We start from the raw sequence: 22918 nt of genomic DNA on the forward strand, positions 1-22918 counted from the left end.
AGGACGAGTATCGACTCTATTGGCTGGACGACCTCCCCATGGCTTGGACGACCTCCCCATGGCTTGGACGAGCCTTGTGGACGAACTTTTTGGAGGGACATTTCTGCCTCCTCATCCAATATAACATATCATGTGAGTATTATTGTAAAGTGAATATAAAAGCAAGACATGTGAAATACATATGTAAGTAGCACGTGAAGAATAAATTAAATATGTATAACTAGCATGTGAGTATAATATTTACTACATATCTAACATGTAAATATGCACATAAAAATACAAATTTTAAAAAATATTTTAATTTAAAAATTTTAAAAAATAAATAAAAAATAAATATATAAATAAATAAATAATAAATAATAAATAAATAAAAAAAGGATGAGAGGAAGGGTGTCATCTATTAGCACTTTATTCTTCAAATTCTCATTCTCATGCACAAACACAATGAACCAAAACATTAGTTCAAAGGGGAGAGGAGAGTATGTTAGCTTGATAGGGGTTTATTGGTTCAATGGAAATAAACCATAGACACAAACTTCAAAAAAAAACAAATGTGCAGTTTCAAAAGGTTCAAAACAATGCACATAAAAAATGATCTTTGTCATTTTAAAGGTTTCAAGGTTATTTTTGTGTTTTTAGATATTTCAGGAGTACTTTGGTCATTTTAGAGGTTTGGGGTTATTTTAGTCATTTTAAAAATTTCAGTGTATTTTTTATCCTTTTGGAGGCTTCAAGGTATTTTTGGTTGTTTTAGAGGTTTTAGGGGTTTTGGTTATTTTTTAGGTTTTAGGGGTATTTTGGTCGTTTTGGAAGTTTTGAGGGTATTTTGGTAATTTTAGAGGTTTCAAAATATTTTTGGTCATTTTAGACGTTTCGAGGGAATTTTGGTCATTTTAGATATTTTTAAGTATTTTGGCTCATTTTAAAGTTTTAAGGGTATTGTGGTCATTTTAGAGGTTTTGAGGGTATTGTGGTCATTTTAGAGGTTTCTAGGTACTTTGGCTCATTTTAGAGATTTTTGGGGAATTTTTATTTGTCATTCTAGATATTTCAGGTGTATTTTGGTCATTTTAAAGGTTTCCAAGTATTTTAGCTCATTTTAGAGATTTTGGGGGTATTTTGGTCATTTCAAAGGTAATGGGTATTTTTTTGTCATTTTAGAGATTTTCGGGTGTATTTTGGTCATTTTAAATGTTTCATAGGTATTTTATTTGTTTTAGAGGTTTTTAGGTATTTTTGATCATTTTAGAAATTTTGAAAGTATTTTAGTCATTTAGAAGTTTCTAGGTATATTTGATAATTTGAGGATTTTTTTTTTTTTTTTGTGGTGCCAAGGATATTTTGGTCTTTTAGTGGTTTTAGGGATTTTAGAGTTGAGTGATTTGGGTAAATGATAGTTGAGTCTAATTGAGTACCTAGCCAAAAGCCAATTAATACCTATGTTAATAGGGTTAATACCCATTTAACCCAATTAATATTTAAGTTTGAGTGGGTAAATGGTTTTGTACTGGGTTTGTCATCCCTTTAGAGAATAAGTTACATCCGGAGCTGGCGTAAAAGATACCTTTTACGCCAGCCAATCCTAAAGCAACATGTCAGCAAAAACATTTAGACACAATACACCTTATTACACGCAATTATAACCCAATTAAAACCCCAAATATTCCTCAAACATGTTCAAAGCTTCTTCTCCGAATGGAAAACCAGGGGCAAACTCTCTTCCTTGTCCTCACACCGGAGCTCCATTCCGCCACAGTCATCACCGGAGTTGTTTTTAGAGCCTGAAAAAGATGTCGAATCCGCCGTTAGTGTAGTGTTACAATCTCAAGGTTTGTTTTCTCATGATTTGGTGGTTCTCCCCTATTTTCAATTTCGAAATATCAATGGGTTTGGGTTTTTTGGGACGTCAGTCACTTGATTTTGTATGGGTTTTGTTGATTTGGTATGGGTTTTGCTGTTTTTCTTATTGGATTCTGAAATCTTAAGTGGTAGGTTCAATGGGAGGGAGAATAATTTCAAATTATCAAATATACCTAGAAACTTCTAAATGACTAAAATACTCTCAAAATTTCTAAAATGATCAAAAATACCTAAAAACCTCTAAAACAAATAAAATACCTATGAAACATTTAAAATGACCAAAATACACCTGAAAATCTCTAAAATGACAAAAAAATACCCATTACCTTTGAAATGACCAAAATACTCCCAAAATCTCTAAAATGAGCTAAAATACTTGGAAACCTTTAAAATGACCAAAATACACCTGAAATATCTAGAATGACAATAAAAATTCCCCAAAAATCTCTAAAATGAGCCAAAATACCTAGAAACCTCTAAAATGACCACAATACCCTCAAAACCTCTAAAATGACCACAATACCCTTAAAACTTTAAAATGAGCCAAAATACTTAAAAATATCTAAAATGACAAAATTCCCTCGAAACGTCTAAAATGACCAAAAATATTTTGAAACCTCTAAAATTACTAAAATACCCTCAAAACTTCCAAAACGACCAAAATACCCCTAAAACCTAAAAAATAACCAAACCCCTAAAACCTCTAAAACAACCAAAAATACCTTGAAGCCTCCAAAAGGATAAAAATACACTGAAACTTTTAAAATGACTAAAATAACCCCAAACCTCTAAAATGACCAAAGTACTCCTGAAATATCTAAAAACACAAAAATAACCTCGAAACCTTTAAAATGACAAAAATCATTTTTTATGTGCATTGTTTTGAACCTTTTGAAGCTGCACATTTTTTTTTTTTTTTGAAGTTTGTGTCTATGGTTTATTTCCATTGAACCAATAAACCCCTATCAAGCTAACATACTCTCCTCTCCCCTTTGAACTAATGTTTTGGTTCATTGTGTTTGTGCATGAGAATGAGAATTTGAAGAATAAAGTGCTAATAGATGACACCCTTCCTCTCATCCTTTTTTTATTTTTTATTTTTTATTTATTTTTTAAAATTTAAAAATATTTTTAAAATTTGTATTTTTTATGTGCATATTTACATGTTAGATATGTAGTAAATATTATACTCACATGCTAGTTATACATATTTAATTTATTCTTCACGTGCTACTTACATATGTATTTCACATGTCTTGCTTTTATATTCACTTTACAATAATACTCACATGATATGTTATATGTAAATAAAATACTCACATAATATATATATATATATATTGTACAAAATATTTAAAAAAAATAAAATGCCAAGTATTTAATTTGTTTTCCCTAAAATGTTAACGTTTGAATTAAATTAAATTAAATTAAGGTATTATCTTTTGGATAGATAGTGTAAGAGGTGTCTAATACCTTCCCACCCCTTACCAAATTTTTGAGTCTAAGAATCTTTGGTTCGAATATGTTGGTTTCATGACTTAATTAATTAAAGACCCTTGAATTGGTTTCGAGTTAACTACTCGTAGACCCATGTGATGCATGAGAATATATAAATATTATGTAATGAGATGTAATATATTAAAAGCAACAATTACTTCAAGTATTTTTTTTTTAAATTTTATAAAATTTCTACAAGTATTTTTTTTTTTAACCTTTACAAATATAGAAGTCTATTATTTTTGGTGTGTTTCATTAATATTTTTTAAGGTGAACCATATTCTTCTAACTTTTGTTATAGCCGGTTATATTTGTCTAATATATAACTATACATTATTAGTTTCAAATTTACTATTCAAATTTCTCATCCCTTAACTCTTAGGAAAAAGGAGAGTATGATGATAATCAAAACTTATCACAACTATAATGTTTATCTTAAACCTAATTAAAATGAAACAATAAGAATAAAAGATAGACTTTATAATGATTTGCAACTCAAACAATNAAGAATATACATCTTGAGAACACTCGTTCTAACCATTAACAAAACTTTGTTGGCATGTAATGCAAAGGGCACAAGTCCAACCCCCCCCCCCCCCAAAAAAAAAAAAACCACAAAAAAGAGCATTAGAAACTCTGTTTTAATCTGTGCTTCCTTTTAGTCATTCATTCTCATGTAAATTTCAGTGCTACTTAATATAACGAATGCAGGTTTATGACTAAAAAGTTACCCAAAAAAATAGAGTTTAGAGCTAAAAACATTATGACACAAAGATATTATTAGTATGAACATGAGATAACATAATTATATATTATCCAGGATGACAACTGCAGGGTAGGTCACCTGCTTCAAAACTAAAACTTCCCATTTGGATGCATGATAAGAATTCATACAGTACTTAATACACTTAATCAACCTATATGGCTAACTAATGGACCTCAGAAATTCACAACTTGGCCATTTCAAATCAGTTTTCATTTTGTCATGAATAAAAAGCCTATTAGGGAAGAACAAAAGAACAAACTTGCCAAATTATTGGATTGGCCATATCTTGATCAAAACAATTTGGGACCTATGACACCGACTCCACATCGCCAATTGAATTAAAACAAAAGCTTCATTAGGGAGAGAACAGGCTAGCTCAATCATATCTAATATAGAAAGCCGATTAGAACAAGCCTAGCCACACAAAAGAAGATATAACTGAATCTTGTTGTTCTTGGTTTCCATACAAAGGCATAATCTGGTTTAAGTAAATCTCATCTCACATTTTAAGACATAAAAGAGAATAAAAAAAATCCCATTTCCCATGTTATATATTATAGGAAAATGAATGGTATGTATGTAAATATTAACATAAAGAACAATTCAACTAATTAAGTGAATCCTTTCAAAAGAGCAACGGCAGAGCAATACTGGGGATCCAAATAGGAAACCTCAAAAAAAAAAAAAGTTTCATAACTTAAAAAGGAAGCACACAAAAATCATGATTTGGAACCGAAACACAATTCATAAGAACCCAAACTAGCTTGGAAAAAAAACTGAAGAACACAATCAGATTGGTTTGAACCTACCACTTAAGATTTAAGAATCCAATCAAAACCCATTTAAGATTTGCAATTTTTCTGAAAAAAGGAAGAAAAATTTGACCTCGTTCATATTCTTTGGGGGTTTTTTTTTTTTTTCTTTTGTGGTGCCAAGGATATTTTGGTCTTTTAGTGGTTTTAGGGATTTTAGAGTTGAGTGATTTGGGTAAATGATAGTTGACTCTAATTGGGTACCTAGCCAAAAGCCAATTAATACCTATGTTAATAGGGTTAATACCCATTTAACCCAATTAATATTTAAGTTTGAGTGGGTAAATGGTTTTGTATTGGGTTTGCCATCCCTTTTACTGATTTTGGAACTGTTTCTTAGTTATCCATTATAATTGTTACTTTCAAAGTTGGATAAACTTTGCCGCCATTTAATATTAGTTTATTATCCTTTGTACCTAATCTTGCTAATTTTATTTTATTTTTATTTTTTTAGAAAGATAATCTAGCTAATTATGTGGAAGCTTTCCCTCTTGTTTCAGTGTTGCAACTTGCTTTTAATTGCGATCTTTCTGGATTGAAGTTATATTCCTCGTTTCGTTTCTCCATAAGTACTTATTTGTACTTTCCAGCATTCCTTGTTTTGCTAAAGCTCAGCTATCTTAGGAAATTTAAACAGGAAAAAAGAATTATATAAAGTTCATAAATAACCTATTCTAAATTGCGTAAAATTATTGCATACTCCTTGAGTGAGATCCACCCCTATGTCGGATAAATGGAGTATACTCTAGGAGTATGCAATAATAACCCCTAAATTGCAATTTGCCATTACTATTAAACCTCAAAACTCTCACAAGCTCCGTCAAGTTATATATGTAGGTAAGCCTGATGATTGAAATATGCAAAAACAATAAATTTTAAATGATTTGATATTTCAACATGAATGGGTAAAACTTTGGGAAAATTGCACTAGCCTCCTCTAAGATTTTTTGCTATCACACTTACCTCCCCTCCCCTCTAATTTGAAATAATACACTTACTCCCTTATATTTACACTAACCTCTCTTTGATGGCTGAAAAAAAACAAAAACAAATCCCTAATTACCTATGGGTTGTGGATGACAGCTTAAATAGAGTGTGCGATAGTTAATTCAATATTTTTTTAAAGCATTTTTTTCAATCATCTAAGGGAATTCAATGTAAATAGTTTGCATTTTAAAGAATGTGACTATCTTATTCCAAACCAGAGGAGATATGAGTATAATAACAAAAAACCTTAGTCAAGGTCGATGCAATTTACTAATAAATCTTTATTATGAAATGGTTTGAAAAAAAAAAAAACACTACGTTATTTTACTATATTTATATTTTTTTGAGCTTTTGTAAAATAAATATTAGTGAAAAATAATCATTGCACTCTCACCAGTGACCAGTGCACGCCTGCACACTTGGGATATCTGATATAGCATGCCATCAACTTCAAGAAGTAACAGAAAAATGCAAAAATTGGGAAGCATATAGTTAATGGTCCACACAACCTTTGTAATTGCATAGCCTTTTTCTTTTTCTTTGTTTGTACAGATGGGCAATACAAGCATGGTAAGAGCTCAGAACAGATTACACAAAATAAAGAAAAGCACAAGCAAAAGTAATGTTCCAAACCCAAACCCAAACCCAAAGCCATCAGCATCAGAGCCACTGGCTTGTTGAGTACTAGCAAAAGATGACATACCAAGAGTGGGAAAATATGAGGAGAGCAAGTATACAAACAATAAAAGAAAAAGAAGCATCAGCATCAAAACAGAGAAGGCCACCCTGCCTTCTATTTCTTCTCCAATCCTCAATACAGAAACCATACTTTCCAGAAGGGTTGCTAGGGTTGGTCCACAGATGAACCATCCTAAGGCTGCAACCACAAGAGAAGGTACCAATGGAGATGGCCCTTTCTCCCCCATTGCTCTCTAACTAGCTCTATGATTTTTCTAGTAGGTGCGCATGCACAACCATCTTGAGGGTTAAAAAAGTGTGATATGATGTAATTCCTTGGATAAGATACAAAAAGAATTTGGGTAGTTGCAGGTGGAGATGACTTCTAGACAAAATTTTGGTTCTTTTATTTGGTTAGTGTATAATTAGTTGAGCTATGCCAACGTCTCTACATCAATATCTTTAATTTTCTCCACAAATAAGTATTTATATTGTATAATAATTGCTTAGAGGCTAACCGGAACAGGCTTATTTTGTCTAAGATGAATTGAGACGGAAATTAACTCATAAAAAATTAGGTGTGTTTGTGTTGATGTGTTGAAATTTTCACTCTTGAGATAAAGACATTGAAATTTTCACAACCAATCATTAGAAAATTATTTTGAAGGTTCCCACTATACAATAAAAATAAATAAATAAATAACAAATTATGTTTCCTATATATACATGTTATCAAACACATCTATGAGGAAAATATTATACATTGAAACAATGGAAACCCTATATAAGATAGAGTTACTTTCCAGGAAGAAAGGAATGTAAGGATTACATGATTTTTTTTTTTCTTTTTACCTTATAACTTTTGATTTACTTTAAGTTATTTTCGATGAAGAAAGGAATGTTAGGAACCATTTGTTTAGAAGAATTTGTTTTCCTCGTAACTTTGAATTTACTAGATGACAAGAAAAAAGTGTCCAATGAAAAAGGACAACTGTTTTTAAATGCCTTCAAAAAGTTTGATTTTCCTACAAGAATTTTATAATTCAATTGAAACATCTTTAAAAGAATTTGTTTTCCTCATAACTGTATATTTACTACATGACAAGAATAATAGTCCAATGGAAAAGGAAAACTATTTTTAAATGCTTTCAAGGAGTTTAATTCTCTGACGAGTTTTGTAATTTAATTAACACCTCTTAGGAGGTGTTTCCAATAAAGACATCTAAAGTTCAAATCTTTACCCACCCAACTATCAAATTATCAAAATAAATAAATAAACTCTTAGAAAGCTTGTATCTCTAATACTGATAGTATTCAAAGATTAATTCAACATTAAGTATGATCAAGTGACACCCATATGACCAATTGACATCTATCCTCTTCAGTAGAGTTCAAATTTCAAGGTAAAATCCCCTCACACTGTAAGGTAAACACATATATCATATTATATTCAGAGAATTTAAAGGCAAAGCGTCTTGTTAACGTCGCTCTAGCCCCAACATTGTTAGAACCTAATGAGATAGTTGAGTAATAAACAAAACTTTCCCAAATATCCACCAATTTTTCTCCAAGACTCACAAATGACTACTTCATAGTTATGGCAAAATTTGTCTGTAATTTTTCTTTTTCTTTTTCTTTTTCTTTTTTCCTGATCCATAGAGAAAAGGAAGTAAAGTTTGAAGCAATGTGACCGTAAGATCATATCACAAAATTTTAAAATAAATAAATAAACATCATAGAAAATTCTTTCCCAGATTAAAAAGAAATCAGGGGAGAAGTTGCTATAAACTTGACAGCATGGTAGTTAGTCTGTCGTGGAACACCTTTTTCTTTAATTCTGAGTACTTAACTTCATTTCTTACAAATTTTTGTTAGCAATTCCATACATACATGCACACAAATACCATTTACACATTAACAAATAACATATATATAAGGAATAGAGATAGAACAGAGCAGAAGCAGAAGCAGAGTCACCAAATAGAAATGACTTAGGTTGTGTTTGTTTCAAACTAAAAATTTTTTCCAATTCTAGGTGTTTGGTGTCAACCTGAAAATATTCAGTTTGATCGTAAGATTTTGCCTCACAACCCAACCCCTCTCTCTCTCTCTCTCTCTCTCTCTCTCTCTCTCACCCCCAACCCAACTGCGACCTGCACCACCACTCAGACGACCCCTGGCAACCTCTCTCATCGATGTGTATTTTTAATCACAAAATACAGAATGTCGAAAGTAAACTTGATTATCTAATCATCTTCATGTTAACTATCCAGATCTTACACATGTAATCAAAAAGAGATACAGAGAGGCTGCTAGTATATAACTAAGTTTTACACTATTATTACCAAAGACTGCATTTTGTTATCCTGCACTATCTCCTGCAACTACAAAAGTACATCACTGTATACAGCTAACTGCAAAGGTGCTGCAGATCTGGTTAAACTCACTCTCCATCTATACCTCTGTCCAAGGATGATGTAGGACTGTACCGCAGATGTTGCTCATAAAAGTTGATCAACTGGAAAGAGAAAATAGTATACATAAGAGCAATAGTGACAACAGACTAGTAATGACATTCATTAATTAAATGCAATGTTGATAAGGAAGAATATAATCACAACATGGAATGAGAGTTACCAGAAGTGGATTGTTAGCCTTGAGAAACTTGTTATCTACCATCACTTCTGTTCCATCAGACCTTTATCAAAGCAACCACATAATAATCAGGCTATGAAGACAAGTACCGAAAAACATGAATCCATACAAACAAACCAATTTGAGTTCAACAAAGGAGCTTAAATACTTCTAGATTTCTTTATTAAGAGAAGAAAATACAAAGCTTCAGAGGCATGCTACATGATCAGAATTCACCAAGACTATTTATTAATTCTACCAGAACCAAAATCCTGCATATTACAGTCGCTGTGATTTTGCAAAGTTCAAATGAATAACCAGCTTCAACCAGCCTTAAATTTGAGCCAAACCAATTGTCCTAGTGAAGAAAAAGTCAACTGAGAAGTCTAGTGACCTACAAAGAGAACCCTTCTAAGCATATGTCGGTAAACAATATAATGGTCCATATTATTAAGCATCAATCACAAAACCTGTTTCATTCTCCCAGTTTTAATCTTTTAAGAAATTTTTTTTTGATAAGAAATTTTCTTTACAACTAATAATCTAAATATCCAAAGGCTTTTCTTTTCAAAGATGCAGCCCATTTTTTATCTGAAGAGGAGGCCGAGGATAAACAGTTAGCACTGTTGCCTGCAACAGACTCATTGGTTGGGGGAGACTACGAGAAGACAAGCCCCAGTAGCCCCCTGAATTTAGAACCACTTACTAAATTAGACCCAAGAGTAGGTGCGGAAAATCACTTTGATGGCATGGGAGACCTTGGCAATCTGGACATCTAAAAATAGGTGTGCAATCCAATTCAAGGTGTAAACATGGTTGTTCAAATTGAGGGCTTTGAAATCGAAGCATCGAACATTTTCTTAAAAATTAATAGTAGATCAGAGTGCTCAGGAAACCAGGAACTAGCAAGAGCCAATGCAATCAAGACTTCATCTGTTAGTAAATTCCTTTAGAGCGTGAGAGATGGTGAGGCGCTTCGGGACTGTAGGGTGGGGTTTTTTTTTCTAGAAATCTAGAAACTTCAATCAATTATGATGCTGGGAGGTCCAGGATTAATAGAAGGGCATATTGAAGGAAATCTGTGGCCCTACTGATCATTAATGAAGTTAATCTATTGGAATATCATTTGCATAAATGACCCAATGAAGAGGGAAGTTATCAGGCATTGTCTTTAGAGAGTAGAGAGATGATATTATGTGCCTCCACAAAACAAAGATTGAAGATTTGATTGATTGGGTCATTAGAAGCTTGTGGGGTGGTCCTTTTGTGGAATGGGAGGCTCTGAGTGGTGGGCATTCAGAGGGATACTGTTGATGTAGGATGAAAGAGTGGTTGAAAAAAGTGATAGCTGGTCAGGTACCTTCACCATTTCAATCTTGTTTTGCTATGTTGAAGATGGCTTTCAATAGGTGTTCACAAGGGTTTTATGGACCGAATCATAATAGGATGAGGTCTATTTATGGGGGGTGGCAGAATTTGTCCTTTGTGTCTTTTGGTGGGTTAAGAATTTATGAAGCTTTGTGGAACTAGAGTTTATAATTGTTGGAGAAAGGGTTAGGGTGTTGCTTTACAAATTAAAAGGTGGTTTGGTGAGTTATTTGATGGCTATTCAATAAAAGGAAGCATGTGGGGTTTTGGGGTTTTGATAGATTTTTAGAAATAAATTGATTTGGGGTTGTAGAGAAGAAAGAAAAGGTAGAACTTTATGGCTTTCAGGGGATGTGAACAGTATCATAAGAACAAATGGAAGAAAAGAACACACAAAGGCCAACATGCCTAAATGCTCAAAACACTCAATATTTTTATTAATAAATTCCATCTATATATATGGACTCTTTCTTGTACTAGCATTAGGACTCTTTAGTTTGATCAGTGAACTAAAAACCCAATAAAAGACTAACCAGGACAAAGAAAATAAAACCTAAAATGCTTAAAAACTCCTAGAAAATTCTAGATTCAACTAAAGCCAAAAGACCCTTAATTCGAAGAAATTGTAGAAATTACAGTTTAGCCTATGAATGCAAAATTGACCAAAACTTGTTAAATATAAAGCCAGATAAAAAGTTGTTTTGAACCTGGAACACACATAACTAGACCTTCAAAACCACATGGCTATTACTTTAATTGAACTTCATGGATGGGCCCCTTCAAATGTCATGAATACGCAAATTTGCAAAGTAGTAATAAATTAATCTTCCATGGCTAAATCAAGGAGCTAAGGGGCAAAGGTCATAGGTGATAGAATGCTCTGTGTTGCATTGCTTGGGAATAAATGTTGTTTGCTCATCTCCCTAGTGAAAGGACAGGAGTAGAAAGACCTACTCCGGAAATGGATGAATTTTTAGAATTCATAGATGAGACATATCTAATTGACCTTCCTTTGGGGGTGGAAATTTTATCTGGCCAAATAATCATGAAAATCCCTCCTGGTCTCAAATTGATCATTTCCTAGTCTCAACAAAATGGGAGGAGAAATTTGAAAAGTATATCCAGAACCCATTACCCTGAGCATATGCATGTGTAATGAATTACTCGATGCTTACATCAAGCATCAAGTGCATCTTTATTCCACCTGGCTGCAATTAATTAGGTTTGATGACCTATTCCAGAACCTATAATCAGGAAAATCCCACCTGGACTCGAATTGATCATTTCCTAGTCTCAAATTGATTGTGTGTGTGTGGGTGCATGAGAGAGAGAGAGAGAGAGAGAGAGTAAATTACAGGTTGAACAAACTCTAAAATCTCAAGAGTACATCTGGAATATACGTTGGAAATAAGTCAATATTAAATTACCACTAATGGACTCATTCAGTCATTTGATTCGTGTGCAATAACATAAACAAATTGTTAACTAACTTGCACAATTCCCGCTTCCCTTCTCACTGAAATTGACTTTATTTCTTCTATGTAAAACATAAAGTCTTAGAGCAAATGAGCAATACAGTGTCTTTATCAAACCATATGCCTAAAGAGAAAACACAGTTCCTATGAGGTCATGCAGGGTAGGAAGACAACCATTCAAGGAAAAATACACTTAACTTATCACCAGGAAACTAGAACAAAAGGTCATATTCTCCAATTAATCATAAAAATATGGTAAGTAATCACCAGAAACCATGTTACTTTTCAGAAACCACCCAATCACCATTGGGTTGCCAAATATAAATGTCATATATAAGATAACATATATGATACATGCAGCTGTAATGATGCAACCCATTACTTAGCATTCAATTATAAGAAATATATATTACTCAAGAAATTTTATGACAAGAAAATTACATAAAATTTCCCATACATGTAGAAATGGTATCAATATCATAGAAGTGAAAGAATTAGCCTTATTGGTAAAATCAATAGTAGAGCAATGAAGATCTAGCAGGAATATCAGATTCTAGCCTATATATGCAAGACGTGCCCAAAATGATTATGCAAGCCATAAAAGCAATGTTTGATCTGACAGCAGCATTAATTCATGCACCAAACATATAATCATGCTTGAGAGAAAGAAGAACAAAGATGGAAACAGCAACGGAATTCAAAAATTACTATGTATTAACTTATGAAACAAGTATTATTTCTTTAAAGAAAGAAGAAAAGAAAAAAAAAAAAGTCAAGCTTTTTTATATTTCATCATTTTATTCAAGCATGTAAATTTATCGTTCATTAGAATTTAATATCTAGGGGAGAAGCTGTCAGTTTTTATTTTTAGCAGTTATGGAGACAGGAATTTTGAACAAAGGTCAACGATATTAATTAAAGTATACACAATAAACAAGACCCACAATGAGTATAAATATAATATATAAGGGTATTTTGGGACATTTGATTGGAATATAACTCCATTATATCATCAAATCATGTTATACCATATTGTGAATTAAAGATTCATGGTTCTATTCATGTTTACCACCAAAACAGATGCATAGGAATAGTAATTCCATTACAAATTCTTATATATATATATATATATATATTTTTTTTTTTTTATCAGTAAAATACTTCATTAAAAGAAAAAACTACTACAAAAGGGGTTACAGCTTCTTATATTCCTTGCAATACTTATTCCTATTCCTAAGTAATCATTATTAGTGTGTTGAACATGCCCTTCGTTTTTCTGATGCAACCATGAAAGAACAATTTGCTCTTGTTTTGCAAATTCGCCTATTGAAGAATAATTTTATGGGGTCCACATGTGAAGTCCAATTAAGTGAAAATTGTGTGATTTAATGGTCAGAGTCTTTTAGGATTAAAAAAACCTTTTATTTAGGTTTTCATTTTATTAGTTATGGTCAATTTTATATTCAGGGGCAAATCTGTAATTTCTGCAATTCTTGTGAATTAGGGGTATTTTGGTAATTTGATTGAGTCTTAGAATCTTCTAGGGGATCCTAAGTACCTTAGTTATTAAGAAAAAGATGATCAACCGATTCACCATTACACTTGCACATGTAGCACCACCATCCAATACACCTTGGCCTTTGTTGGCTCTTTCTCCTCCGTTCTTTTTCTTTTCCTCGTCTTCATTTTTTTAGTTACTGTTCACCGGTACTGTTCATACACCACTAATTTCTCTCTAATTCTTCTTCTTTCCTAACCCTAAACCCACCACAAAAAGACAGAAATTCCCTCAATTTGTCCTACTTCATTTTCTCTGACATCTGACCCATTCAGCCCCATCTAGAGAAGAGATGCATAAGTGCACATGGAGCAATTCTTAGTCTGGAGCAGCTCTAGGGGATGGCATTCAGAGCAGTGTGGGTGATACCATACCGGCCAGTGCACCGGTACAAGTACACCCCTGTTTCGTACCGGAAAAATTACCGTCGTACCGGCTGCGTACCAGCCGTACCGGTGAAAACTGGCCGTACCAGCGCAATCCGACTGTTTTGGCCAATAAATGAAAACAACGAAAACCCAGAAGAAAAGAAAAACAAGGAAAAAACATGAGGAAAAACCGAGTCCTGTGAAGCTAAGCTATGCTGCGCTGAGAGAGTGAAAACCATAGACTTTGGCAATGAGACAGGAGGATGAAAATGTGCATTGTAGGCTTTTATAAGGAGGTTGACCTAATAATGGATGGTACAGATTGGTTCAAGGGTTTTAAAGGCGCTTCTACACCATTTGATCTATTTTTTGTTAACTGTGTTTGGTTACGCGAATAGTTGGGGGCTGTTTGTCTAGAACTCATAATCCTTGAGCCGCTGACTCATAATCCTTGATGAGGATGTGATGGTGACAATGATGTTGTGATCTGAAAATCTATAAATTATCTTTGCTAATATATATATATATATATATAAGTACCCATTTATAAGTTTAAAGTTTAAATTATAATAAGTTTAAAGTAATTTATAATTATCTTTGCTAATATATATATAATATATATCAAAGATAATTTATAGATTATCTTTGCTAATATATATATAATTTTTAATTTATATCTTTGCTAGATAATATTTTTTTAACTTTAAACTTATAAATTTTCTTTGCTAATATATATATATATATATAAAATTATTATGGTCCTAATGAGTGCATGTGTCTATATATATATATATATATAAAAATAGCAGTAAACCCGAAATAGTACACCGTATTAATTGATACCCAAAATATATTGTACCGTGGCCAAACCAGTACAGCCTCCGGTACGGTATTGACTTTCTTGATTCAGAGTCAAAACATGGGGTCTCAATCTTTCTTCAAAGACACAAGACATTAGTTGCTGATCTTTAAATGAAGGGGATACCTTATTGATATCCTGCTCTCAACTTTGGCATGAAAAGATTCCACANTTTCTACGGCTCCAAGTTAATATTTATTAGGTTTTATTTCACTAGTCAAACTAGTAGTCCTAATGCTACTAGAAGTTCTATTATTACCTAGTACAAGAAAGAGTCTCCATATATATGGTGCTCAATGTATTCAAAGGAGAGAGTGTTGACTAATAAAATTATTTTGATAAGTAATAAGTTTATTGATGACAAAAAAAGGGAACACCCTAGTACACAAGTAGTGTACAATGGTTGAAACAATCAAGAACGAAAATTACAGAATCTAAGAAATCAAGAAAAGATAAAAATGATTGGTTCCGCAATGCAGCCAACCAATCCATTAAAGTTCTAAAGAAAAATAGTTTCAAGTCAAATATGGATCTCTCCTTATCTTCAAAGCACCGACTATTTCTCCCCCTCCAAATGCACCACAATAAGCAATGGGGAACCATCAACCATATATACCCATTTCGATGACGACCAAAACTGCCTTACCAACATTCTAGAAGCCCCATTACAAATTGGGGCATAACCCAACTCACTCCAAACAAACCAGACACCATAGCCCATAGATCCATTGCAACCGGACAATGAAGAAAAAGATGATCAACCGATTCACCATTACACTTGCACATGTAGCACCAATCCAATATCCACCTTGGCCTTTGTTGGCTCTTTCTCCTCCGTTCTTTTTCTTTTCCTCGTCTTCATTTTTTTAGTTACTGTTCACCGGTACTGTTCATACACCACTAATTTCTCTCTAATTCTTCTTCTTTCCTAACCCTAAACCCACCACAAAAAGACAGAAATTCCCTCAATTTGTCCTACTTCATTTTCTCTGACATCTGACCCATTCAGCCCCATCTAGAGAAGAGATGCATAAGTGCACATGGAGCAATTCTTAGTCTGGAGCAGCTCTAGGGGATGGCATTCAGAGCAGTGTGGGTGATACCATACCGGCCAGTGCACCGGTACAAGTACACCCCTGTTTCGTACCGGAAAAATTACCGGTCGTACCGGCTGCGTACCAGCCGTACCGGTGAAAACTGGCCGTACCAGCGCAATCCGACTGTTTTGGCCATAAATGAAAACAACGAAAACCCAGAAGAAAATGAAAACAAGGAGAAAACTAGATGAGAAAAATGAAACAAGGCCGAGTCCTGTGAAGCTAAGCTATGCTGCGCTGAGAGAGTGAAAACCATAGACTTTGGCAATGAGACAGGAGGATGAAAATGTGCATTGTAGGCTTTTATAAGGAGGTTGACCTAATAATGGATGGTACAGATTGGTTCAAGGGTTTTAAAGGCGCTTCTACACCATTTGATCTATTTTTTGTTAACTGTGTTTGGTTACGCGAATAGTTGGGGGCTGTTTGTCTAGAACTCATAATCCTTGAGCCGCTGACTCATAATCCTTGATGAGGATGTGATGGTGACAATGATGTTGTGATCTGAAAATCTATAAATTATCTTTGCTAATATATATATATATATATATAAGTACCCATTTATAAGTTTAAAGTTTAAATTATAATAAGTTTAAAGTAATTTATAATTATCTTTGCTAATATATATATCAACTTTGGCATGAAAAGATTCCACAGCCATGGCTCCTGGAAACAAGGACCAAAGTCCCAATTTAATGAGATACCATTTTTCATTCTCACAAGAGAAGTTCCCCATAAACATATTGTAAGACTAAAATTAGAAATTTATGACCATTTCTTCAGCTTAATATCTAAAACTTCAACCTTAATATACTTGTCAACTACTGTATGAAACCTGAGTCTGTATTTGACTGAAGCAATGTAGTAAACCATATGCCTTCAATCATTTTAGTTTTCTTCCCACCACCAATCAACTTTTATAAGCATGCACATTGTCTACCATCATTGCTGTGTGCACTAAGGTTGCAGTATTCCTGATCATCAAAAAATTTCAACTTCCCTCAACAATATTCCTTTCCTGTAGTTTCCCACAGCACAGAAACCTTTACTACTCATATGCACCACAAAATGCCCAAAACATGTCCCCTCCTTTTTTTAAGACAGGATCAAATTATAACTACACCACTCAATAACTGTCTATAGGGTATCTTATTTAAAATCCACTGTTGGGTCGTATACTCTGCGTGTGCCCTCCATGCATGCCAATGATCCAAGATTCCAAAGGACCATCTTCAGTGGTTATGCAACTCCTAATCATGAAAATCTCTTTGGCATCTTGCATTCCAACCGGGCTAATTCGGCCAGAATCAGGCCGTATCGGATCATATCGGCTAGCGACCAAAACGGCCGAAATTAGCCTTGAATCAAGCTAGAACAGCCGAAATCGGCTTCGGGGGACAAATTTCCCACCTCAAAGATACTGACTTAAAGTACAATCATTTTGTGTTTTGTTTTGTGAATCAAGGCATAGTAATGTGTTTTTTAAGAATGTTTTAATAGTAAAAATATATAGAAAATTAAATAAAAATATTTTAAATAATTTTTTAATCGCCGCACCCGCACCCAACTTTTTCAAAAATTGCCGAGTCCCGCACCCGCACCCGAATCCAAAAACGCACCTGTGCTACATAGATTATATGCCTCCATAAATGTGTATCTTCCATCCCAAACCACCATACCATTTCCCCAATAGAAACTTTTTTTTAGAAGAATTCCCCAATAGCACTTGATTAAAGGTCCCTATCTCCTTACACCTAATCCACCATTAGCGTTGAAAGTGTAAACTGTATACCAACCCACCAAATGGTATTTGAACTCATCTCCGAAATCACCGCACAAAAATTTTCTCTATATCTCTCCACTTTGTTTGGGAGAACAATTTACCCTATCCTAGACCCCTCAAACTACTGAAGAAACTAAAAGGGCAACCATTTACTAAAACTAAGCAAACAGTAGAAATGCAAGTACAAATCCAACATCTACATCTTTCACCAAACCCCATCATTTCCTTAAGATAAATTAAAGTTGCCCACCAACGTAGTCAAAGGCGACCTTAAGGCGCCAAGGCCTTCTATCACCCGAGCTGTGAGCGACAAAAAGGTGCTAGCCCGAGTAAAGCGAGGCGACAAAAAGGCGCTAGCCCAAGTAAAGCAAGGCACCAAATTCTTAATATATTTATTATACATATAGAATTTAAACCATATGTACCTAGTGTATTGAAATATTATAATGAAGTGTTTTTCAATGTGTTGCATGAAGAAATTAGGTCTATCAAATTATTTCAAATAGGTTTAACATGGTTTATGCTCCATTAGTTATTCTAACGATGGCTGAATTGGCACCTCTCCATGCACAAAGTGCTTGGGGATCGCGCGGGGGGGGGGGGGGAGGGGAAGTGGGTTTAAGCAACGGGATTAGTAGCATGTTGTCATTATTTCTCACCAAAAAAAAAAAAAAGGTTTTACAACAAGCTTCAATATAAAATTAATTAATCTAACAATAATACTTATCAAAAATAATAATAATTAATCTAACAATAAGTTTTACAACAAATTTTGTAAATTAATTTGACTAACAATAGGTTTATATCTGTCTTTTTAAATTAATAATCTAATAATAGGTTTTACAATTACAACAACCTGCTATAAATAAATATAATAATTTATTATTGAAGTAAAATAAGGCTCTTGTGTTAGCGCCTTTTTCATGGCTTAAGGCATCACCTTACAAGCCTAGGCTCTAAAAGCAAGCGCCTCACTAAAAAGGCGCCTTAGTGGAGCCTCACCTTGCCCAGACACCTAGGCAAGCGCCCATCTCACCTTTGACTACAATGTTGCCCACTTAACATGGTCATAAACTTCCTCAATATCCAGTTTGCATAAGTTTGATCCCTGTGTTGGTCCATGGTTCTAACCATCGTTCCCGTATCTTTAAATTTTAAGATACATAACCATTGTGTCCAAAATCTTGCCTAAGAAAAGTTTAATCTCAAGTCTATACTTCTACTTTTTTCAACTAAGTTTGTTCCCTGCAGAGGCCTTTGGCTTGAAACTCTTCTCTAATCCTGATTATACTTGGCCACAAGGCATCCCACATAGTAAATCTTTGCAGTTTTTTTTCTTTCTAATCAACCCAACAAAGTAGTTTTTTTCCTTACACATCATGGTTCCAACAAAAATTCTAACAAGCATCAAAGGGAGTTTTTATTTTCCCAACTCACCTAACTCCAGATTAAAAATCTAGCAAGCATCAAAATGTACTGCATCAAAAACCTTATAGAAACAGTTTCCGATTCAAGTTGTCACTAGCATATTATAAATCCTATGATGAGAACACAATATTTCAAATAATATCAAAAAATTGAAAAAGAAATGATTATTAACATGTCACTGATTAATTGACATTTTTGGACACTGCATTTGTGTTATCTAAGGTATTTGAGCAACTAGAAAGTAAAAACTTCAAGGTATGCCATCAATAAGCCATCCATATATAGAAGAAGATAGATTTTTTTTTTTTTTGATAAGTAATAAGATATATTGATACCAAAAAGGAAGCACCCTAGTACACAGGATGTGAACAAGGGGATAGCAAGATTTGATGCAATGTGTAAAGTAATCTATGACTACACCTAAATCCTCTACAAGTTGTCCGCATGACATTTACTATTAGATAAAAGAAGGGGATTTAAAGATAAGCTCAATCAAATGCTAAAGTAGTTTAAAAATAATAATTTTAAAAAAAAAATTTAAAACCACACAGACTATAAAGAACCCTGTTGTAGACCCATAAGTTTTTATGGCATATGTTGCAGATGGGGGGAGGGGGGGCGCAATTTTTACCCATTAGCAAGAGCAGAAAGGAAAAGAAATGACAAACAATTATTTTTAACAGTACAGCGAATTTAAAATTGAAGTTGGATTACAAACCTCATGGCTGTAAAGGTCACCAACACATCCTGGATGTTGTTTGACACAGAAGCTGAATAGCCAATTGGCTTGATAATCCTGGTGATATTAGATGCATCTTTGTAACCATCAGTCCCATTCCTGCAAATTGAATTCTCCCCTCTGAAACCAGGATTACCAGTAAATGGTTGTTGAACTCTACCGAAAGAGCCACCGCTTCTGGTTGTTGCATTTTGTAAAACTGGTTCACGTGAGCCAGAGTCTTGTTTAAACCTCTTCACAGAACTAGACTTCCTTCTCTTAGCTCCTATGCGGCGATTGCTCTGAGCTGGTTCTATACAGTCAGTCTTGGGCCCCCCATCCACAGGCGCATCACCCTCTAAAGCTTTGGCTTCTTCAAAATGTATTGCAAGCTTATCCATGTTGACCTCATTGGTAGACATTATTGTTTTAAGCTCACTAAGCTTTGGATCGTATTCATTTCCGTCTTTGCTGTTATCATTTTGTTGAGAAACATACCCACAACCATTCTCAACACCAGTTTGCTTGGTAATTTCTTTGATATCCCCATTACGATCTCCTTCATACATAGATTGAGGGAAGGCAGAAAGATCAGTTAGGATTGATTTGTTGGGAGGGATAGATTTCACAGTTTCATTAACAATGTTTATTTCTACACCTGTCACATCAGCAGGAAAGGTGGAACGCTGCTGCTTCTTCTTGGGTTGAGTATGCGGGGTCCCATGCTTACGCTTGCGTTTCCGATGCTTTCCTGATCGCAAGCTTCAAAAGCAGAAGAAAAAATATTATACATTCATAAATACAAAAAGTTCAATAGATAGACTGTACCTAACATCCTTCAATTGATAAGAAAAGTGAGGAAAAAGAAAGCAAAACAGATTTAAAGCTTTGGATTCCCCGCTGTTTGTTAGTTAAGTAAATAAATATACCCTGCTAAGCTTAGCTATACAACTGACCAATAAGCACTGATTCAAATGGAACTTTCTTCTCATATATAAACTTCACTGGCAATGATGGTGGGTTCATGGTTTAAAATCTTCTAGATGTGTGTGTAACTCACCAAATAAATAAATAAAGCTCAACCAAACAACAGCCTAGAAGTAAACAAAATAAGCACTTTACTTTGGTGAATTAACCGGCAAAAAACGTTTGCAAATGCTTTCCTTTCAGCTCTCATTTTCTCGGTAACCAAATGATAATACGCATAAATCATGGAAACAAAAGAGAAGAAAGTACCTATCTTCAAATGCATCAATTACATCAGAGCACGACTGGAGATTCTCTAAAGGCTCCCAGGTGTTTGCTGCCTCCGGCCATCCACGCCTTTAACATACAACAACAAAAAAACACAACAACAATTTCCCGTAATCCATAATCAACAATTATTTGATTTTTCATCCAACGAACAATACATACAAAATAACACAAGGTAAGAATCAATCATAAAAAGGGGTTAGAGGGAGACTCACCATTTGATTAGATACTGAAGCTGACCCTATTTTCCCCCCCAACATTTCAGTATCCACCAGCACCAACAAAACAAACAAAAAAGAAATACACAAACACCCATCATTTATATTAACTCCAAAAACCAATCAAAAGAACATAACCACAAAACAAAGTTCAAAAAGTTAACATTTTTAACAAGCATTTGGGTTTATCTGACATATTTCTCAAAACCCTTTTGTTTTTGTTACCTTCCGAACCCTTTTGCGGCGAATGGCCTCGATTTCATAGAAGCCCTCGTCGAGCTTTGGACGCTCAGTTGCAGCCTCATCTTCATCATCATCTCCATCTTCTTCTTCATCATCATCTTGTTCATCCTCTTGTTCTTCTGCTGCTGCTGCACCCTCTTCAGTAGCCTTAGCCTCAGCCTCAGGCTCAACTTGTTGCTGTTGTTGCAGTTGTTGTATTTTTTCTTGTTCTCCAACCTCTTTTGCTTTCTGGGTCTGATCCTTTTCACCCAAATCTGCCACCAATGACTCACCACCATTGGTAGCAACAACAGCATCATTTGGAGAAGCCAATGCTGGCTCAGACCCTACAACGCCTCCATTGTTCCTCTTCTTCCCTCCTCCTTTCATTTTCTTTTGTAAGCAAAAAAATAACCAAACATAAACATACAATCTAAGACAAGGTACTAGGAAAAAGAAGAACAGTAAAAAGTTTTATGCGTGTTTTTATGAATGGGTTTTTGCAAAGGATTTGGTTTTGTTTTTGTGTGTTTTTTACTTACGGAGTTTCAACTCTCAAACCCAAAGCCACAACCCCACGCCAACCAAATGACAATGTTACTTTTCAGGCTGCAAGGTTTTTCTTTTTCTACCTTTTTTTTTTATATATAATGTTTTTTTTTTAATTAAAAAAATGTTTATTTTGGGTGACGTGGGGTTCTTTTTGTGATTATCTACATTCGTTTTCCCTCCTTATCCCGCCTTTTTTTCTTTCCAAAATCTTTAACCCAACATTTTTTTTTTCAAAAAGAAATTTTCATGTTTACAAAAATGAATAAAAAAAAAGTATGTAATTAAAGAAGCATCTCATTCTCTTGGAGTTGGATATTTTGGTGCATTTTAAGTAAAAGATGCGAAGTATATTCGATAGGGATTAGATCGCGTTAAATGCTCTGTGTTTGGGATTAGATCATGTTAAATGCTTTGTATTTTAAACGTGGCACAAACGTAACGCATGTTTTAAAAAGGTAATGTATCTCTCCAATATCTACTCAGTATACAAGAGTACAAAACAAGTTATATCCTATCAGATTCTTAATAAAAAAAAATTTAAAGAAAAAAGTTATACCCTATCAAATAATACATGTATGTATTTTGAAAAAAAAGAAAAGAACTTTGAAGAATTCGAAAATATGTAACTATGAACAAAATCATTAGTAAATCAATTATCCGAACTTGCAACATCAAAAAACCTAAAGAGCGAGATACCTACAGAGTGCACAGTGTGGTGCTGACTAAAGACCCAAACCCTTCGAAAGTTAAATTAGAAACTCACAATAATTTCCAAGAACCCTAA

The 22918-nt window shown here is 33.9% G+C and overlaps 1 protein-coding gene across 2 annotated transcripts; it reads right to left on the reverse strand.

The window, feature by feature from the left end:
• Positions 1-8824: 8824 nt before the first annotated feature.
• LOC111997566 (chromo domain-containing protein LHP1) lies at positions 8825-22192 on the reverse strand. Of its 2 annotated transcripts, none has more exons than XM_024029668.2 (7): positions 21586-22192; positions 21358-21383; positions 21125-21211; positions 20547-20650; positions 19889-20447; positions 9238-9298; positions 8825-9118 (listed from the first exon to the last, which is right to left on the reverse strand). In XM_024029668.2, the coding sequence occupies exons 1-7, from the start codon at positions 21970-21972 to the stop codon at positions 9044-9046; spliced, it is 1299 nt and encodes a 432-aa protein (XP_023885436.2). In that variant the 5' UTR covers positions 21973-22192; the 3' UTR covers positions 8825-9043. The 2 variants fall into 2 exon arrangements, with proteins under 2 accessions (XP_023885436.2, XP_065635022.1); XM_065778950.1 differs by having other exon boundaries at positions 19889-20650; positions 21586-21975; positions 22125-22188.
• Between the last annotated feature and the right edge of the window lie 726 nt (positions 22193-22918).

The sequence above is a fragment of the Quercus suber genome, unplaced genomic scaffold, assembly GCF_002906115.3.
Source record: "Quercus suber isolate HL8 unplaced genomic scaffold, Cork oak 2.0 scaffold_194, whole genome shotgun sequence".
Lineage (NCBI taxonomy): Eukaryota > Viridiplantae > Streptophyta > Magnoliopsida > Fagales > Fagaceae > Quercus > Quercus suber.